General features: G+C 37.0%; 1 protein-coding gene across 1 annotated transcript in view; it reads left to right on the forward strand.

The window, feature by feature from the left end:
* Nucleotides 1-16,938, forward strand: part of RNF128 (ring finger protein 128, E3 ubiquitin protein ligase) — an 88,722-nt gene that overhangs the window by 51,081 nt on the left and 20,703 nt on the right. Inside the window, exon 2 of the mRNA XM_004685675.2 lies at nt 7,314-7,561. Coding sequence (XP_004685732.1) covers nt 7,314-7,561 — 248 coding nt within the window. The remainder of the gene's footprint in view (nt 1-7,313; nt 7,562-16,938) is intronic.

The following is a 16,938-nucleotide window of genomic DNA, read 5'->3' on the forward strand; positions in this document are numbered from 1 at the left end:
TTTTACAAATATCTGGATATTGAAGTAAGATAAATTTTCTTTTTTATATAAGAAGGTGTTCTACTAACCTAATATCAATTTGCAATGTGGTTTCAATTTTTTTTTTCCTATTGGTCATGATATACAGAGTTTCACTGGTTAAGTTCACATTCTTTCTAGTGGTTAATGACTAATATATAGGAGATCTATGCAAGTTCCTATGGAGAAGGGTCTGTATTTTATAACTCTCTGTAGACGAAGGGCCTAGGACAGTGCCTGGAACTACAGGCGTGTAGTTACCAAAAATACTTAATAAATGAGATTAGAAGAACTGTCTTGTCTTTTGTATAACTGGCCTATAGGAATGTTAATTGGATGATAGCCTTACTCATTAGCTTTATATGTTAACCAACTGAGCTGTGCAATCCATATTTGGCTTCTTAAGGCTGGTACTTTCCAAAACACATACTGAAAATTTAAATGGAAAAATGGAAGGCTTGACAATTTGTGCAAGAATCTATGTAATAGGACTACAATATTGGCTTTAAAGACTGACCATGTTTTTGAGGAAACAGCAGTAATACAGGCTAGTTACCACTTACTTTCTTTTTATTTTTTTAAAGATTTGTTTATGCATACAAGAACTGCGGTACAGACGAGAGGTGCAGGGGATGAGAGGATTCACCAGAGACAGTAGGGAACAGAACACTCCTGAGGGGAGCAGTGGGTGGGTCTGCTACACCAGGTGGGTCACCTCCTTGGCCGGGGATCGAACTCAGGCTGTAGTGGCTACACAGTGCTGTGCTTTAACCTGCTGTGCCACCAGGAGGACCCCAAGACTTACTTTCTTGATGGTTTGAACTACATAAGGCAGATCAGTTCTCATAAACACTAAAGCGATGTTTTGGGAATCTCAAGGAAGGGTATAGCAATATCTCACCCTTCCAGATGGGTACAAGGTTATCATCCTTTTGAAAAAAAAAATGCCATTTTTCACATTTTGTAAATCTTAAGGTGAGGAAAGCTTATGGGCTTTGTGTGTATAATTTAAATGTTTCCTTCATTTTCTATCCTCACTGCACTAGAAATCAGATTAAATATTCAGAATATATTTTAATGTGTCCACATCTATGTTGCTTATAATAATGGGTAGCCGTACACTCAGAATATGTCTTTTGATGTTTTAAAAGACCACTGGCAAAGTCACTAATTTAATTTGAGATGTTTGGAGTAGCTGAATCTCCAGTATTTTAAGGACAGAGAAAAAAGTAAGTTTAGGGGGTTTAACAACACACACAATCAGAAAGGGGTGATTTTTTTTTTCCACAGAAGAAAGTCTGATTGTTTTTTTGTGTGTGTGTTTCAAAATGCATATCTATTTTGTGGTTTTCAACAGAGTGGCAAGTAGAAAAGTAAATTTGACTTGGCATTGTGTATGAACTTTGGTTTTAAAAGGTAGTATGAATAAGTGAAATTAATAGGCAAAGTTATTTTGTTACGAGTTTTGAACTGTATACTTTCACTTACCTTTTGACTGAGTGATGTCCAGTGGTACATTAGAATCAGCTGGTTCAGCCAACTTTACCTTTGTTTTATCATTTCCACACTCATACCTCCTTTGGAGGATTATTTATGCCATGGAAATTAGCACACACTACAAATCAAGGCTTCTCCTGTCCCCACCTACACCTCTACCTCTAGAATCAGCCGTTAAATCTTTACCACTCCTGCTCCATGTACCTATTTAATTGCCTTTTTACAATGAAATAATAGCTTTGGGTTTCATTGAAGACAGGGAAGCTAATGCAGAATGGTGTTGAAGAGCAGAAGCACTGGGGCCAAACTGCCTGGATTCAAACACTGATTCTACCCTTATAGCTCGTGTTCTTCTAAGCAAGATCACCAACTTTATTATTAGTGGGGAAAATAGCAGTGCATACATTATAAGTTTGATGTAAGGATTAAATATGTTAATGCATGTAAAGTCCTCAGAACAGTACTTAGTTTATAGATAAATCTTTATCTAGCAATCTCAGTTATGCAGAGCATAGCCAGGATTCAGGAAGTAAACAGAAGTATGGCTGAGCAACCAATAAATACCAGAGGAACTTTCACTGAAGTCCTGAAACCACTTTCCATAAGCTTGTTTTATTCTTCCTTTAGATCCAGTCTTGGTTGATTTTTCAGTTAACAGTAGATTTGAAGTTTAAAAGAGCAGCTTCTAGAAGCAACAAGTTAAGTGAGAACCTCCCTCCCCTAGAGAAAATTGCCCAAAGTGAGAACTCCAAAATGAGTCAGAGTGGGTGTTGTCTAATGTCCATTCAAGCTCCAAAAAAAATGTATGACTAGTGAAAATCATAATATTCTTGGGACAAATAACCACACTGCTATATTAATAATGATTTACAAAGATGATCCACTGTCAGTAATAAATCATAATATATTCTATTAAGAAAATAGAGCAGTATAGGTTGCTTTTTAAAGTATTTATTAGTTATTCAAATTAAGTATGTAAAACTTGTTACTTGGAAATTTTACTTATGTGGAACACCTACATTCCTTGACAATACCAGATAAAGGAAAGTATTATTGTAGTTGATTTAAAATTACAGTAGTTAATTAAAAGCATTACTGTAGTTAATATAAATTGTTTTTAATTTAGAAAAGGGAGTATGGCATACCAGATGAAATGCATAGAAAAATGAAGTACAAGATAGAGATTAAAAACATATTGATGGGGAAACAGGGAATGTTTATATTCTTACTTGAAATTTGGGAAAGTAATATAGGAGGCAGCATTTGAGCTGGGGCAGTGGGGAATTTAGAGTGGATGTATAGCATATTTAGGTAGAGGGGACAGAATGAACAAAAGGAGAGTTACTAAAAGTGAATGACAATCTCCAGGCCCGTGTGGCTGCATCGTAGTGTTCATGAGATGGGGCTGTAGTGCAGAAATATCAAACTGGAAAAGTCAGTTGGGACCAGATCATACACGATTTTAAGTGCTAGGCCAGGGAGTCACACTTTAATGACTGACTAATAAGGAGCCACTAAAGACTTTTGAGCAGGGAAGAGGATAATCCAACCAAGTGATGACAAAGTCAACCAGGAAGGTAAAATTTGGTGAGACTTTTAGGGGAGGGGGGAAAATTGGATGACCAGTTAGAAGGTTAGTGAAGTAGTTTCAGCCAAAAAAAAAAAAAAAAATTATGAGGGCCTGATTATATAGGCAGCAAAAAATAAATGAAAATTAAAATTTAAAAATGCAAAGAGATGTCAGCGATGTATCAGCGACAGCCTGATTATACTAGCAATGAGAATTCAAACATGATTCTTAGGTTAGCATTACCTGTGATTGGGAACTGAGAACTGTGGAGGGGGGGCAGTTTTTGAATAGTTGTGAGAGCATAGAGTAAAGGAGATAAATGACAGTGCTTAGAAATAAGCCTTTTTTTTTTTGAGGTCAATTTTCTTTTTATCACTATAATAGTTTATTTTTGCATCATTTTGTGCCTTTTTTCCATCTCAGCTGTAATCCCTGTGGACTTCCCACCACCAATTCATCTGTGTGCCATTACCATAGTCCAGTACGCTCCCCCATTTTTTTTTGGTTTTTTTTTAAAGATTGATTTATTTATGCATACAGAAGTGAGGGGTACAGGCCAGAGGTGCAGGGGTGGCGAGAGGCTTCACCAGAGACAGAGTAGGGAGCAGAACAGGCAGATCGACGAAGTACACTGCTGAGGGGAGCAGCGGGCGGGTCAGGAGAGGTCTGCCACGCCATGTGGTCACCTCCGGGGCAGGTGGGAATCGAACTCATGTGGAAGCGGCTTTAGATTCTCAGTGCTGTGTTTTAACCCGCTGCGCCACCAGGGAGGGCCCCGCTCCCCCATTTTTTATACCATTCCCCATTCCACCCCATAAAATGTCTCTGGTATATAGTTGCTCATTATTATTATTAATTCCCCTCCCCCGTACTTTGTGCTTCTGCTATGAGTGAAACCATCAGTATTTTTCTTTTTCTTTCTGGCTTATTTCACTAAGCATGATCCCTTCCAGCTCCATCCATGTTGCTGCAAAAGGCATGTTTATTTTTTTTTTGGTTGCTAGTAATATTCCATTGTGTATATGTACCACATCTTTTTAGTCCAGTCATCTGCTTTTGGGCATTTTGGTTGATTCCATGTCTTTCCAATTTTAAACAAAGGAGCAATAAACATGGGAGTACAGGTGTGTTTTTCAATCAGTGTTTTTGTGACTTTTGGGTAGATACCTAGGAGTGGGATTGCTGGGTCGTAGGGAAGCTCCATGTTTAGCAGTTTGAGGAACCTTCAAACAGTTTTCCATAGTGGTTGTACTAGTTTGCATTCCCACCAGCAGTGCAGGAGAGTTCCTTTTTCTCCACATCCTTGCCAACATTTGTTGTTGCTAGTTGTTTTAAGGTGTGCCGTTCTCACTGGGGTGAGGTGGTATCTCATTGTGGTTTTAATTTGCATCTCCCTTATTACAAGTGATGTTGAACATTTTTTCATGTGCTTATTGGCCATGTGCATTTCCTCTAAGCCTTTTATATGATTAGAAAGCTGTACATATTCTGGATGTGTATGGATTATGGACAATGTACATTTCTTCACTATTCTTGGGTTTTAATCTCTATCTGACCACAATGGCTGTTGTGTTCCTGAGCATTCATCCCTACACTTACCTTATTGTCTAAAGAAAGGAAAACACATTTCTATTATTTAAAATCTTTGAAAGAACACCTCTTTGATCTTAAAAAGAAATCTTAAAAATTATAACATGTTCCAAAACCTGATTTTTAGAATTATCTGTGTTCTCAAAGATCATATAGGTTACAATATATGAGAAATGAATGCTAGATTATATAATTAATCAAAACTTTATTATCAGAAAATTTCCTGACAGATGGCTTGTAAAGTCAATAATGACAAAAGGGAATTGAAATAATATCTGTGCTTTTAGTAGCAAAGCTAGAAATTTAAAGCCTACAAATAAATAGCAAAATGAACCATTATTTTGCAAAAAAAACACCCATAGGCTAGACCCATAATGGATATTTGGGTTATATACTGACAGAGGAGAAAAATACAGCAGAAGGTATTTCAGTTTCCTTAATTTCCCTTTCCTTTTGAGATTTTCCCCAGGTAGAAGAGAACAGAATGAGTTAACATTTAGCAAACGGAGTAATGGCAAATGAATCAGTAAAGATACAAAAGGGCTTGGCAAAATGGCTATGATATGTAAAATGTGTTTTTTGGTTTTAAGGTTTTATAATACCCACAACATTTTTTTAAAGATTTATTTATTTGTACATACAGAACTGGGGTACAGGCCAGAGGTGCAGGGGCGGTGAGAGGCTTCACCAGAGACAGAGTGGGGAGCAGAACAGGCAGATTGACGAAGTACACTGCTGAGGGGAGCAGTGGGCAAGACAGAAGAGGTCAGTTGCACCATGTGGTCACCTCCGGGGCAGACGGGAATGGAACTCATGCAGAAGTGGCTTTAGATTCTCAGTGCAGTGCTTTAACCCGCTGCGCCACCAGGGAGGGCCCTATAATACCCACAACATTTTTAAAAATTTTATAATAGTTTATTTTTACATTTTTTTGTGCATTTTCCCATCTTAGTTGCAATCCTCTTGGGTTTCCCATCACCAAATCACCCATGTGCCATCACCATAGTCCAGTGCATTTCCCTCCCCTCACTGTTTTTGATCCCATTCCCCACTCCATCCCCACAAAATGTCTCTGGTGTATAGCTGTTCATCATTATTATTTTCTCGCCTGTTCCATTATATTCCTGCCATGAGAGAAACCATCTGGTATTTTTCCTTTTCTTTCTGGCTTATCTCACTAAGAATGATCTTTTCCAGCTCTGTCCATGTTGCTGCAAAAGATATGTGTTCTTTTCTTTGGTTGCTGAGTAATATTCCATTGTGCATATGTACCACATCTTTTTAATCCAGTCATCCATTTTGGGGCATTTGGGCTGTTTCCATGTCTTTCCAATTGTGAATAAAGCAGCAATAAACATAAGCGTACAGGTATCTTTTTGAATCAGTGTTTTTGTGTCTTTTGGGTAGATACCTAGGAGTGAATACCCACATTTTTTAAAACTAATATCTTCAAGTAAGGTGTGGGTCCTTATTTTTTAAAGACTTTGATCATTGTGAACCATAAATTTAAGGGATTATTTAGATAATAATTCTACAATGCATATTGCCTTTTAAGGTTTATACTCTTAATTTGAACATTAAAATTTAGAATATTGTACTTTTGTGTTTAATTGCTATTTTAAAAGGCCTTTTAGAGTCATATGTATGCAGACTTGTTTTTGTTCCAGATTCAAGTTTGATCATTAACCTAGATTAGTACCTTAACCTAGTATCAATGTAAGTTTTCTCTGATTGGCAACCTTAACATTAAAGGAACTCTGTCCTTTTGCTTAAGATTATTGGTCTTGGGTTATATAAACTGGAAGGAATATAAACCGTGATAAATACTGAAATGGCATGAGTAATCTGACATTCTCACAACACTGCGAGAGATGATATTTGTACTTTATTTTCCCCCAAGACTTATACAGTCGGAGTAGAGAGGGAGGAATTAAAGAGAACAGGACTTTAGTAATAAGCTTAATCTAGTTTCAAGCTTTCTTTAGTCAGGGCTGGATAGAAATATACACTTCTCAGTTCTACATACCCCATTGCTGTTGTGATCAAATCCATGAAGAACCTTAGTACACCTGGAACAAATTTGTTATTTCTCTAGAGGCTCATGAAGATATGTTTGAGTTGTACTTCAGTGTATATAGACATTTTTGTATCAAATTACTAATCTTGATATATAAACCCTATACATTTTTAATAGTAAGTTCAAGAGATAATCTATCACCTTTTAAAATGGCAAATTATACTTAATTATTTCTGACATTCTGTAATAATCAGATTCCCTAGTAAACCCTGTTCTCTAGAATTCAGAAATGCTTTGTCTTTAATATAAGAAGCAAGTTGCACCTTAACCTTACTATTGTTGGATTATAAATAGTTAACCTGATGAGTGGTGAAGTATTTATTATATGTCATAGCGTCCTTTTACAATTATGAATTCCTTCAGATCAGCAACCAAGTCTCATGCATGTTTATATTCCCTATAATTTATATACATATAATAAGTGGCATCCAGTAAATGTTAATTGAATGAATATTGTTGCTCTGTCTAATTGGGAAATTGCTTAATATATCACTTTAGCAGTTGGATTTTGATACTAAGAATGCTTTCCCAAACTACAACAGAATTCTTTTTCTTTTACAGGTGCTGGAGATATTGTCGCAATCATGATTGGCAATCTGAAAGGCACGAAAATTCTAAATTCTATTCAAAGTGGCATTCAAGTAACAATGGTCATTGAAGTCGGGAAAAAACATGGCCCTTGGGTGAATCACTATTCAATTTTCTTCGTTTCTGTGTCCTTCTTTATTATTACGGCCGCAACTGTGGGCTATTTTATCTTTTATTCTGCTCGGAGATTACGGAATGCAAGAGCTCAAAGCAGGAAACAGGTTTGTAATGGTCCTTTTTTCCAATTAAAAATATTTAATTATAGTTTCAGTGTCATGCATTTTAATGTACTTGACTTGCTACGCATTTTTCCATGCATATATTTTATGAAACTGGGTAGTTTTTAAAAGTATGTTAGTTTCCATGCTCTCAAATACTTTACTTTCTTTAATTTGTCTGTAGTCTTAATCCTGCCTGATTCAGTCTTCTAACATCTCATTAGGCGGCACAGTCAGAATTTAATTATATATGGGTTTAAAAACCTAGATCCTTTAAAATATTATTTCTAAATAACAAAAATGTTTCATACTCAGTACAGAAAATTTAGAATTAGAAAGTACTTGGGAAAAAACCCTTCACCCATATTTTTTGTCAGATATGATAAAAAAACTTTAGTCCCCACCCAGATGCAACTGTTATTTTACATATATGTGTATGTCTGTGAATATGTATTTGCATGGCAGGGCTAGATAAGAGAGTAGGCTGAATAGCATGAGAAGCTAGGTTTGCTTATTTTTTTTAATTAATTTATCAGTCACTCATATATCCATATGAATTTGGGGATATATTTTCACACTTCCATATGTGCATATGCTTCATAGACCCTCCACCAAAATTCTTATGACCGTGTCCTACCCCTTTGAGAAGGTAGGTTAAATATCTAATTGAGCATGTTATAATTCTAGACTCTAAACAGTCACTATTCATAATTTTTACCACATTTTAACACTGAGTATCAGCAAGTACAAAGTTTACAAACAAGAGAACAAAGGTCAAAACATCGAATAGGAAGTACCTAAGGTATGGCATTGATACTGCCCCTTTAAATTCCCACCTAGTCCCTGGACAGCCATTCCATGGTCATGTCCATGCATACATCTTCAGCTCCCTTGGCCCTTCCCTCTCTGTCTTAGACTTGCTCACATAACCCAACCCTGGTAAACTGCTACTTACCACTTACTCTATGCCAGGCCCTTGCATAGCTGACATAGCCAAAAAACATTGACATCATTGACATCTATACAGACTGATCTCTCTTTAAATTTATGACCACAAACTCAGAGCCTTTAATGCTGGCGCTATTCCATGTTTTCTTAGATATATTCCTTTTTCCTTAAACTTCCAACACCTCTTCTAACTCTAGTCTCAACTTGCATTTTAGATCCTATCCTACTATGGAAACTGAAGTAATCAAGAGTATTTCCACAAATCACCACATCTGCCCAAGCTACCTGCATCTGTGCCTATATCTCATATTCTCTGCCTTGTCTTCTGTTACTGTGGACACAACCATGCTACTATTGCTTCCATTTTCAAAAGAAATTTTCTTAACCCCAAGTAGAAACCTTGGAGTTTCTATCTCACTTCCTAATTAACCTCTATCTGCCAATCCTGTTGTCTCTACCTTTACCTTCATTATATATCTAAAAACTAATTACTTCTCACTATTACTTCTTCTATCCTGGTCCAAGTTGCCATCATTTCTTGCCTCCTCTCCTCCCAGGTATTCTCTGTATAACAACATAGTGATTTTATGTTTCTCCAGAATACTCAGTAGGGCATTAATTCTTTCAGCTGATCTTATAGTAGGGGCAAGAATGCATTTATATGTCTACTGAGAAGTTTTTCCTAAGGTAGTGAAATTCTAGCCACATGGTGCATGCTTGTCTCCAGTAATCAAAGAGGAGCCCGATTATTTGTGACGGAGGGAACAGTGAGGATTTCTATATGACAAGAAAGCTAATTGAATTTAAGAACATGAAAAATTGAAATCTTATTATAAAAACTTTATAAAGATTAGGCACCACTGTGTGATAATGAATGATGATTATTTCTGTATTTAAAGTTAATTGACGTCTAGCCTTCTCTTCAGAGAAGCAGCTTATCATATTGGTGGCAGGTTCAGCCTGTTACTAGCTGTGGTCAAAAGGATGTTTAAAATTCCTGTGCCAGGCCATTCAGTAGTTTCATACTCTGTTAATATTTGACATTTGTATACTTTGCTGTTTTTATCTCTGAGGTTGGAAAGAAATTGGTATCTAGTGTGACTAACTATTCAAAGGTTATAGTGACAATGACAGGAGTGTTTGGTTTTCATGTTTCTGGTCAAGTATGTGTTTCTGTATTTTAAGTGCTATAATAAACCTATTAACACGGCATTACACTGTGCCAACACATAATACATTGTGTAAATAACTGCTAGGCATTGGACAAGATTCATTGGATATTTAACTCTTGCTTCATTGTTCATTTTAGCAATTTTCATAGTTTAAAATATAATTTATAAAAGCTATCTTCTTTACAAATGGTCAAGGATGGCATTCAAACTTCACCTTTTAGAAAAGGTTTCTGACAGATTTTCTTTCACTATTTAATATCCTTATCAATTGAACGTGTGACTGGTAATCCATTTTACTTATAAATATTTGGGGGTGCTAGAATGCCATTCACATGTTACTTAATTTTCATTATTTCCTATTTGTTTTTGAAAGGTAGAGCTTCATGTATCTGATATTTGCAACTATTTACCTGTGTTATCCCTATATTAGTGGCAATGAAACTAAGTTATATAGACTTCCTTTCATTAGACTGTTAGTAATTCATCAGAATATTCTGGAATTTCTTCCTTCTAAACTATTATGTTGCAACTATATAATGTTAAGCAGACTGAGAGCTGTTTAAATTTTTATGACTAAAATGTCCAAATATAATGGGCAACATGGAGTGACTGCATGGCTGACATGCCATGGTGTGATGTTTAAGAATACACATCACCACCAACAAACATGAAAAAATGTTCAACATCACTTGTAATAAGGGAGATGCAAATTAAAACTACAATGAGATACCACCTCACCCCAGTGATAATGGCACATCTTAAAACAACTAGCAACAACAAATGTTGGCAAGGATATGGAGAAAAAGGAACTCTCCTGCACTGCTGGTGGGAATGCAAACTAGTGCAACCACTATGGAAAACTGTTTGAAGGTTCCTCAAACTGCTAAACATGGAGCTTCCCTACAGCCCCAGCAATCCCACTCCTAGGTATCTACCCAAAAGACACAAAAACACTGATTGAAAAATATACCTGCACCCCCATGTTTATTGCTGCTTTATTTACAATTGGAAAAACATGGAAACAACCCAAATGCCCAAAAGTGGATGACTGGATCAAAAAGATTTGGTATATATACATATATACACAATGGAATATTACTCAGCAACCAAAGAAAATAAACAAATGTCTTTTGCAGCAACATGGATGGAGCTGGAATAGATCATGCTTAGTGAAATAAGCCAGAAAGAAAACGAAAAATACTGGATGGTTTCACTCATAGCAGGAGTATAACGGACCAGGCAAATAATAATAATAATGAACAACTATATGCCAGAGACATTTTATGGAGTGCAGTGGGGAATGGGATCAAAAATCAGTGGGGGGAGGGAAAAGCACTGGACTATGGTGATGGCACATGGGTGATTTGGTGATGGGAAGCCCCCGGGGATTACAACTGTGATGGAAAAATGCACAAAATGATGTAAAAATAAACTATTATATTATTTTAAAATTTTAAAGGACAAAAAAAAAAAGAATACACATCACCTGTTTTTGTGGTTGGAAAATTTTAAACAAGGTGAAAGTGTCAGTGGGCTATGACTGAATTAGGCATTAGAATGTGGATTCATAGCCCCACCTGGAATAGCTCTAATCTGAGACAAGGAAGATTATGGAAAACCTTAGGGCATGCTCAGACCAAACTAAATTTGGGAGTGACCACTATACACTTTGCTCTGGTATGAGACAACCAGCATTTTTGGGTATAGTGCATGGTTCCTAACTGCACTCAAGCACTTACTACTCAATGACAACAAGGCCCTGTTGGATTAAACATTGGCCAGTGAAACAACAGAGGGCTTTGTGTGAAATAGCAGCTGACACAGGTATACTGATAGTGTAACAGGCGAAATTTACTTATAATGAAGAGTGCTTTTCAGAAAAAAAAAACTTAAAATAGATTGGAAGGAATGTAATTCCGTTGGAAAGGAAAACACTTGTAAAGCCTTGGTAGTATGGTTACACAGACCTACTATATAATGCTAAAGAATGCTAGCACTCAGCCCTGGGAAAGGGCATACACTCTAACATAGTCTGTTAACTATTTTTTTTTAATTCAAATTGAGGCCTAAGGAGCAACGGAATGCCCTTCCATTTTTTTTTTTTAGCTATGGTAGCTCAGAGAAAGCATCATTTAATATTCTAAACTATTTTTGAAGTACCGACGTTCTATATCCTTTCTAGTATTTTGGCAGTATAGGTTTTCTCCCACTTCAGGTGTAGTCACCAAAGCACCCATTGTCCTCCACCATCGTCCTCTGTGCTCTCCTCTGGCCATTCTCACCCTTCTCCCTCTCCCTTTAAAGCCTGCAGATCTATGACCAACTTTCAATGGCTAGCATCAGTTTCTTTTTGTGTGACTCTTTGTTTTTTCTGTATTCCATGTATAAGTGACACCATTAGGGATTTACTTTTCTCCATCTGACTCATTTCACTTAGCATAATCCCTTCCAGCTCCATCCGTGTTACTACAAATGGCTTAAGTTTATCGTTGTAGAATGCTGAGTAGTTTATCATTTTGTGTCTCTATACCAAATTTTATTGATTCACTCGTTGTTCCCATATCTTGGTTGTAAATAGCGCTGCTATAAACATAGGAGTGCAGGTTTCCTTTCATTTTAGTGCTTTTGTAGTTTGGGGGTAGATACCTAGGAGTGGGATTGCTGGCTTGTGTAGCAGATACATTTTTAATCTACCGAGAAACCTTCATGCTACTTTCTATAGGGGCTGGACCCAGGGAGAGCAACTTTGAAATACCTGCAGATTCCCAAATTAATGGAAATTTTCTGAGTGAAATCTTAACTTGCATCACTGATCTCAGACTGATCTTAACCACAGGATTGACCAAAATAAGACAAGATAGAATAAGAATAATACCGAATGTTACTCATATATTCCGCATGGGAGGGAAAGGGCTTTAGTATGTAGTAGGATCTGGGAATTTATAACTGTTTAATAATGTGAGTTGAGACAAACAATTGGATTTATCCTTAGCTAACATGGAACTGGAAATGACAGAATCATCACCACTGGCAATAACATTTGTTCATGATAATATCTGGAATATGGGCAAAGAACAAATCTCTTAGAAAGGTTTAGTAAACCTTCTGTAATATTTTCTGACTTTCTTATAACCAAACTGTGTTATAACTGTATTGTGATATGGTGTAATACTGCCATAGTTGTTAACATTCAACTAGCTTATATAAATAAATATCATGATATCAAATGTATTGGGAAACTGAACTAAAACCTCTGCAGGATGTAATATCAATGAATGTGACTGACCTAAGAAAGTAGATTTAATTCATTACTACATTAAGTAGCTCTCTATAAATTTATCACAAAGTTCAAGTGGCCACAAATAAAAGGAGTAAACAGATAATTAAATTATGCATTTTGCTACAGAGCACATTTGAGATGATTTTATAGATGGGAAAAGTGTTTCTTTAAGCCTTTTCTTTTTTCTTTTAAGATTTATTTATTTATGCATACAGAACTGGGGTATAGGCCAGAGATGCAGGGGTGGTTGAGAGGATTCACCAGAGACAGAGTGGGGAGCAGAACAGGCCGATTGATGAAGTACATTGCTGAGGGGAGCAGTGGGCAGGTCGGGAGAGGTCTGCCGCGCCATGTGAGTCACCTCCAGGGCAGGTGGGCATCAAACTCATGTGGAAGTGGCTTTAGCTTCTCAGTGCTGTGCTTTAACCCGCTGCGCCACCAGGGAGGACCTTAAGCCTATTTTCAACCTTCCTTGACTTTTACAAGTACTAGATATGCTTATGTGGTTCTCACTGCATCTTAAACATAACTGCAATGCTAACTGTAGAAACCCACATAATTAAGACTGTTATGTTGTTGAAAAGACCTTGACCAAGAACATGGGAATAGACTGTAAAGAAAAAGTTAACACAATATATCTAGTTGCTTGTATTCTTTGCAAGTCTTAAAGGGGGCCATCATTGGCCCTTGGTCTAGTTCAGTGTTTTTCATGTTACTCGTTGATGATTTTGTTCTACACACTTCAGCAGTGGATCATGATGTACTATTTTGTCATGGTTGCTTGGCATAGCAATCAAGATTTAGGGTATACATCTGTCTTCATTGTTAGTATCCTGAGTTTGAGGTAACATGGTCAGTTACCAGCAGGATTACTACTCACCAGCCAACTTCCCATCTGAATCTCAGACATTGAGAATCAAACTGGCTACCCCCCCACCCCCGCCCCAGGCAGAGATATGTCCCAGAGTTTGAGTCAAAGTGATAGCACTCCTATGTAGTCTCACATGAGGAAGAAGTAGGCTAGGCTAATTAACAACTTAAAATTTGACACTGATCTTAAAGCATGACTAAAAATATCTGAAATATTTCTGGTACATTAAATTTTATCTACTAGTGCATGAAATTAACTAGAAGACTTTGTCAGGTATTTGCATATTGTACTACCACCAATATTTATACATTTGTGGTGGGCGTTTGTATGTATGTATTTTCCTGCCTACATTTGAGAATCAGAATCTTTTATAAAACCATCATGTTGACCCTTATATAAGAGAAGCAGACTAAACAATTTCTTGTCTAACAAGGACCTAGCTTTATAGTCTTTCTCATTGAATAGGAGAAAATTCTTATAATGGGCCTTTATATATTTATTCTTATAATGGATCTTTATATATTTACTTAGTCTGATTTATCTATATCACCAGTCCTAAAGTGTTGATTATTTTTCTTTGAAAAATGCTATATCCTGAGTATAATTTTTACCTGTCTACCAGGTCAAATTCCGTCTTTCCTCATTGATTTTCCTTAGTAAATTTCCTTAGACTGTTTCAATGATCACAGTGCATGGGAGTGGTTTGCAGCCTTGTTTATCCCCATCTCTAGTTCCAGAGACTTAAGGGGAGCTGTTGTATTTATAGTCTGCACATCCTCCTTCCTTTAAGCATCCTTTCATTCTAATATTATGCATAGGTTTTTATTGGAAAAAGTAGATTTCTTTCTGTGCTGATATATCTAAGCAGCCATATGACTCAGTCATTGATTTTGTTCACAGGGATCTAAGTAAAAGAATTTCATTACTATAATTATTTTTTTATTAAAGATTTTATTTACTTCCACATACAGAATTGGGTTACAGGCTAGAGGTTCAGGGGCAGTGACACAACATATAAATCAACAAAGTACACTGCTGAGGGGAGCAGCAGGTGAGACAGGAGAGGTCTGCTGTGTCATGTGGGTCACCTCCAGAGCCGGGGATCCAACTCATGCTGAGGCAGCTGCAGCTAGCTTCTTACTGCTGTGCTTTAACTTGTTGTGCCACCAGGGAGGGCCCTCATTACTGTAATTCTTGATATTAAGTATTCTGTTTTATAAATTCTTAGCCACATTTTTATTTTAAAAAAAGTGACTAAAGTTCAAGAATGTCTAGTTTGTTTATGTAGCCCCTTCTTTTTTATTGTTGCATACCTTGTTCCCATCAGGTTGACTATGTGCCCCATGGTATTCATGTGGATTTCAATTAACCTAAAAGCTGAAAACCTTGAGACCAAAAACCAGGCTGACAGTTCATCATGCTGAAATGTTTATTTTATTTATTGGATCAAAAAGCACAAATAAACTACGTAAAATATCCTCACATACACTGTAATTACAAACGAAGATTGTATGGTCAGATAAGAATTGGAGTGACTGTATTTTTCAGCCAAAATAAAGTCACACTTAAAGTTGAAGGACAAAGACCATGTAACTGAGTTTCTTCAGTTACTAGAGTATAATTGCATTTGAGTAGTTAGAGCAATGACATTTAGCAGAGGTGCAGGGCAGTGAGAGGCTTCACCAGAGACAGAGTGGGGAGCAGAATAGGCTGACTGACAAAGTACACTGCTGAGGGGAGCAGCGGTCGGGTCAGGAGAGGTCTGCTGAGCCATGTAGATCACCTCTGGGGCAGGCGGGGATCGAACACATGCTGAAGTGGCTTTAGTTTCTCAGTGCTGTGCTTTAACCTTCTGTGCCACCAGGGAGGGCCTGAAATTTAGCTTTTTAAAGAATACTGGCCAATGACCAAGCTTCTTTGAATCAGTCTTCAACTGTACTGCCAAATATTTTTATACCAAGTATCTTTTAGGACTGGGGGAGTAGGGGTGAGGAGAGAGTCTGCTGAGTTCTCCAAAGCACAAGTAACTAGCCAATTTGGGGAGAATTTGAATATTGGATAACAGCTGATTCTGAGATTTTTTTCTTTTTTCTTTCATTTATCTTCTTCACAAGAAAGGTGAACCCCTTTAAAGCCTTCTTTGCTATTACAATGGAGGCAGTGTACTGAAGTGGAGAGATCATGGGTTTTAAAAAGCCAGATGGAACCTGGGCTGGGATTGAATCACAACTCTGTAACTTATCAGCTGCCTGGACTTTACAACCTCCTTGTCTATAAAACTTGGATATTAAAATGCCTGCTCCATGAGGCTGTTAATGACTAAACAAAATGAAACATGTGAAAAAGCTTAGGGTTGAGCCTGACACATGGTAGGGGCCAATACATATTCTCTAAACCTTTTTATTGCCAATTTAGTGGTGTAGAAGCTTTTAGTCAGTAAAAACTTGAATGAGAAAATCGTGAAAACCTGTTACTTTTTCTAGAAGCTGTTGTTTGAACAGCTACTAGATGCTATTGGAAATTTTACAAAGTGATTAATTTCTCCAGCTACTCATATTTTAGTAGGAGAGAAACATGGATAATATAATTACAGAACATGATAAGAGGCAGAAACAATGTGCTATTAGAACTAATATGATATGGTGTAAAAGCATTGAGAAAGTATCTAATTTGTATAACAAAATGGAGATATTCTTGAAGTTCTGTTTTTTTACGAATAAAATAAGAAAATTGTTTAGCATTCAGCTATATTGTCTTTAAATGTTGAGGCCTGTTTGGACATCAAGAACTTTGACTTAAATAATATTATCCAAATATGTATTATTCTTTTTTAAACATTTTTTCATTTATGTATACAGAACTGGGGTATAGGCCAGAGGTGCAGGGGCAGTGAGAGGATTCACCAGAGTGGGGAGCAGAACAGGTAGATTGATCAAGTACACTGCTGAGAGGAGCAGCGGATGAGACAGGAGAGGTCTGCCACCCCATGTGGGTCACCTCCTTGGCCAGGGATGAATCTGTTATAGGGCACCTCAATTCAGAGAGAGGCACCCCTGAAGCCCCAAAACCTGCCTGCTCTAAGAGGGTTCTGCCATCCGCCGCAACAAGA

Source organism: Condylura cristata, unplaced genomic scaffold, assembly GCF_000260355.1.
Source record: "Condylura cristata isolate star-nosed mole 26May11 unplaced genomic scaffold, ConCri1.0 scaffold00019, whole genome shotgun sequence".
NCBI classification, from domain to species: Eukaryota; Metazoa; Chordata; class Mammalia; order Eulipotyphla; family Talpidae; genus Condylura; species Condylura cristata.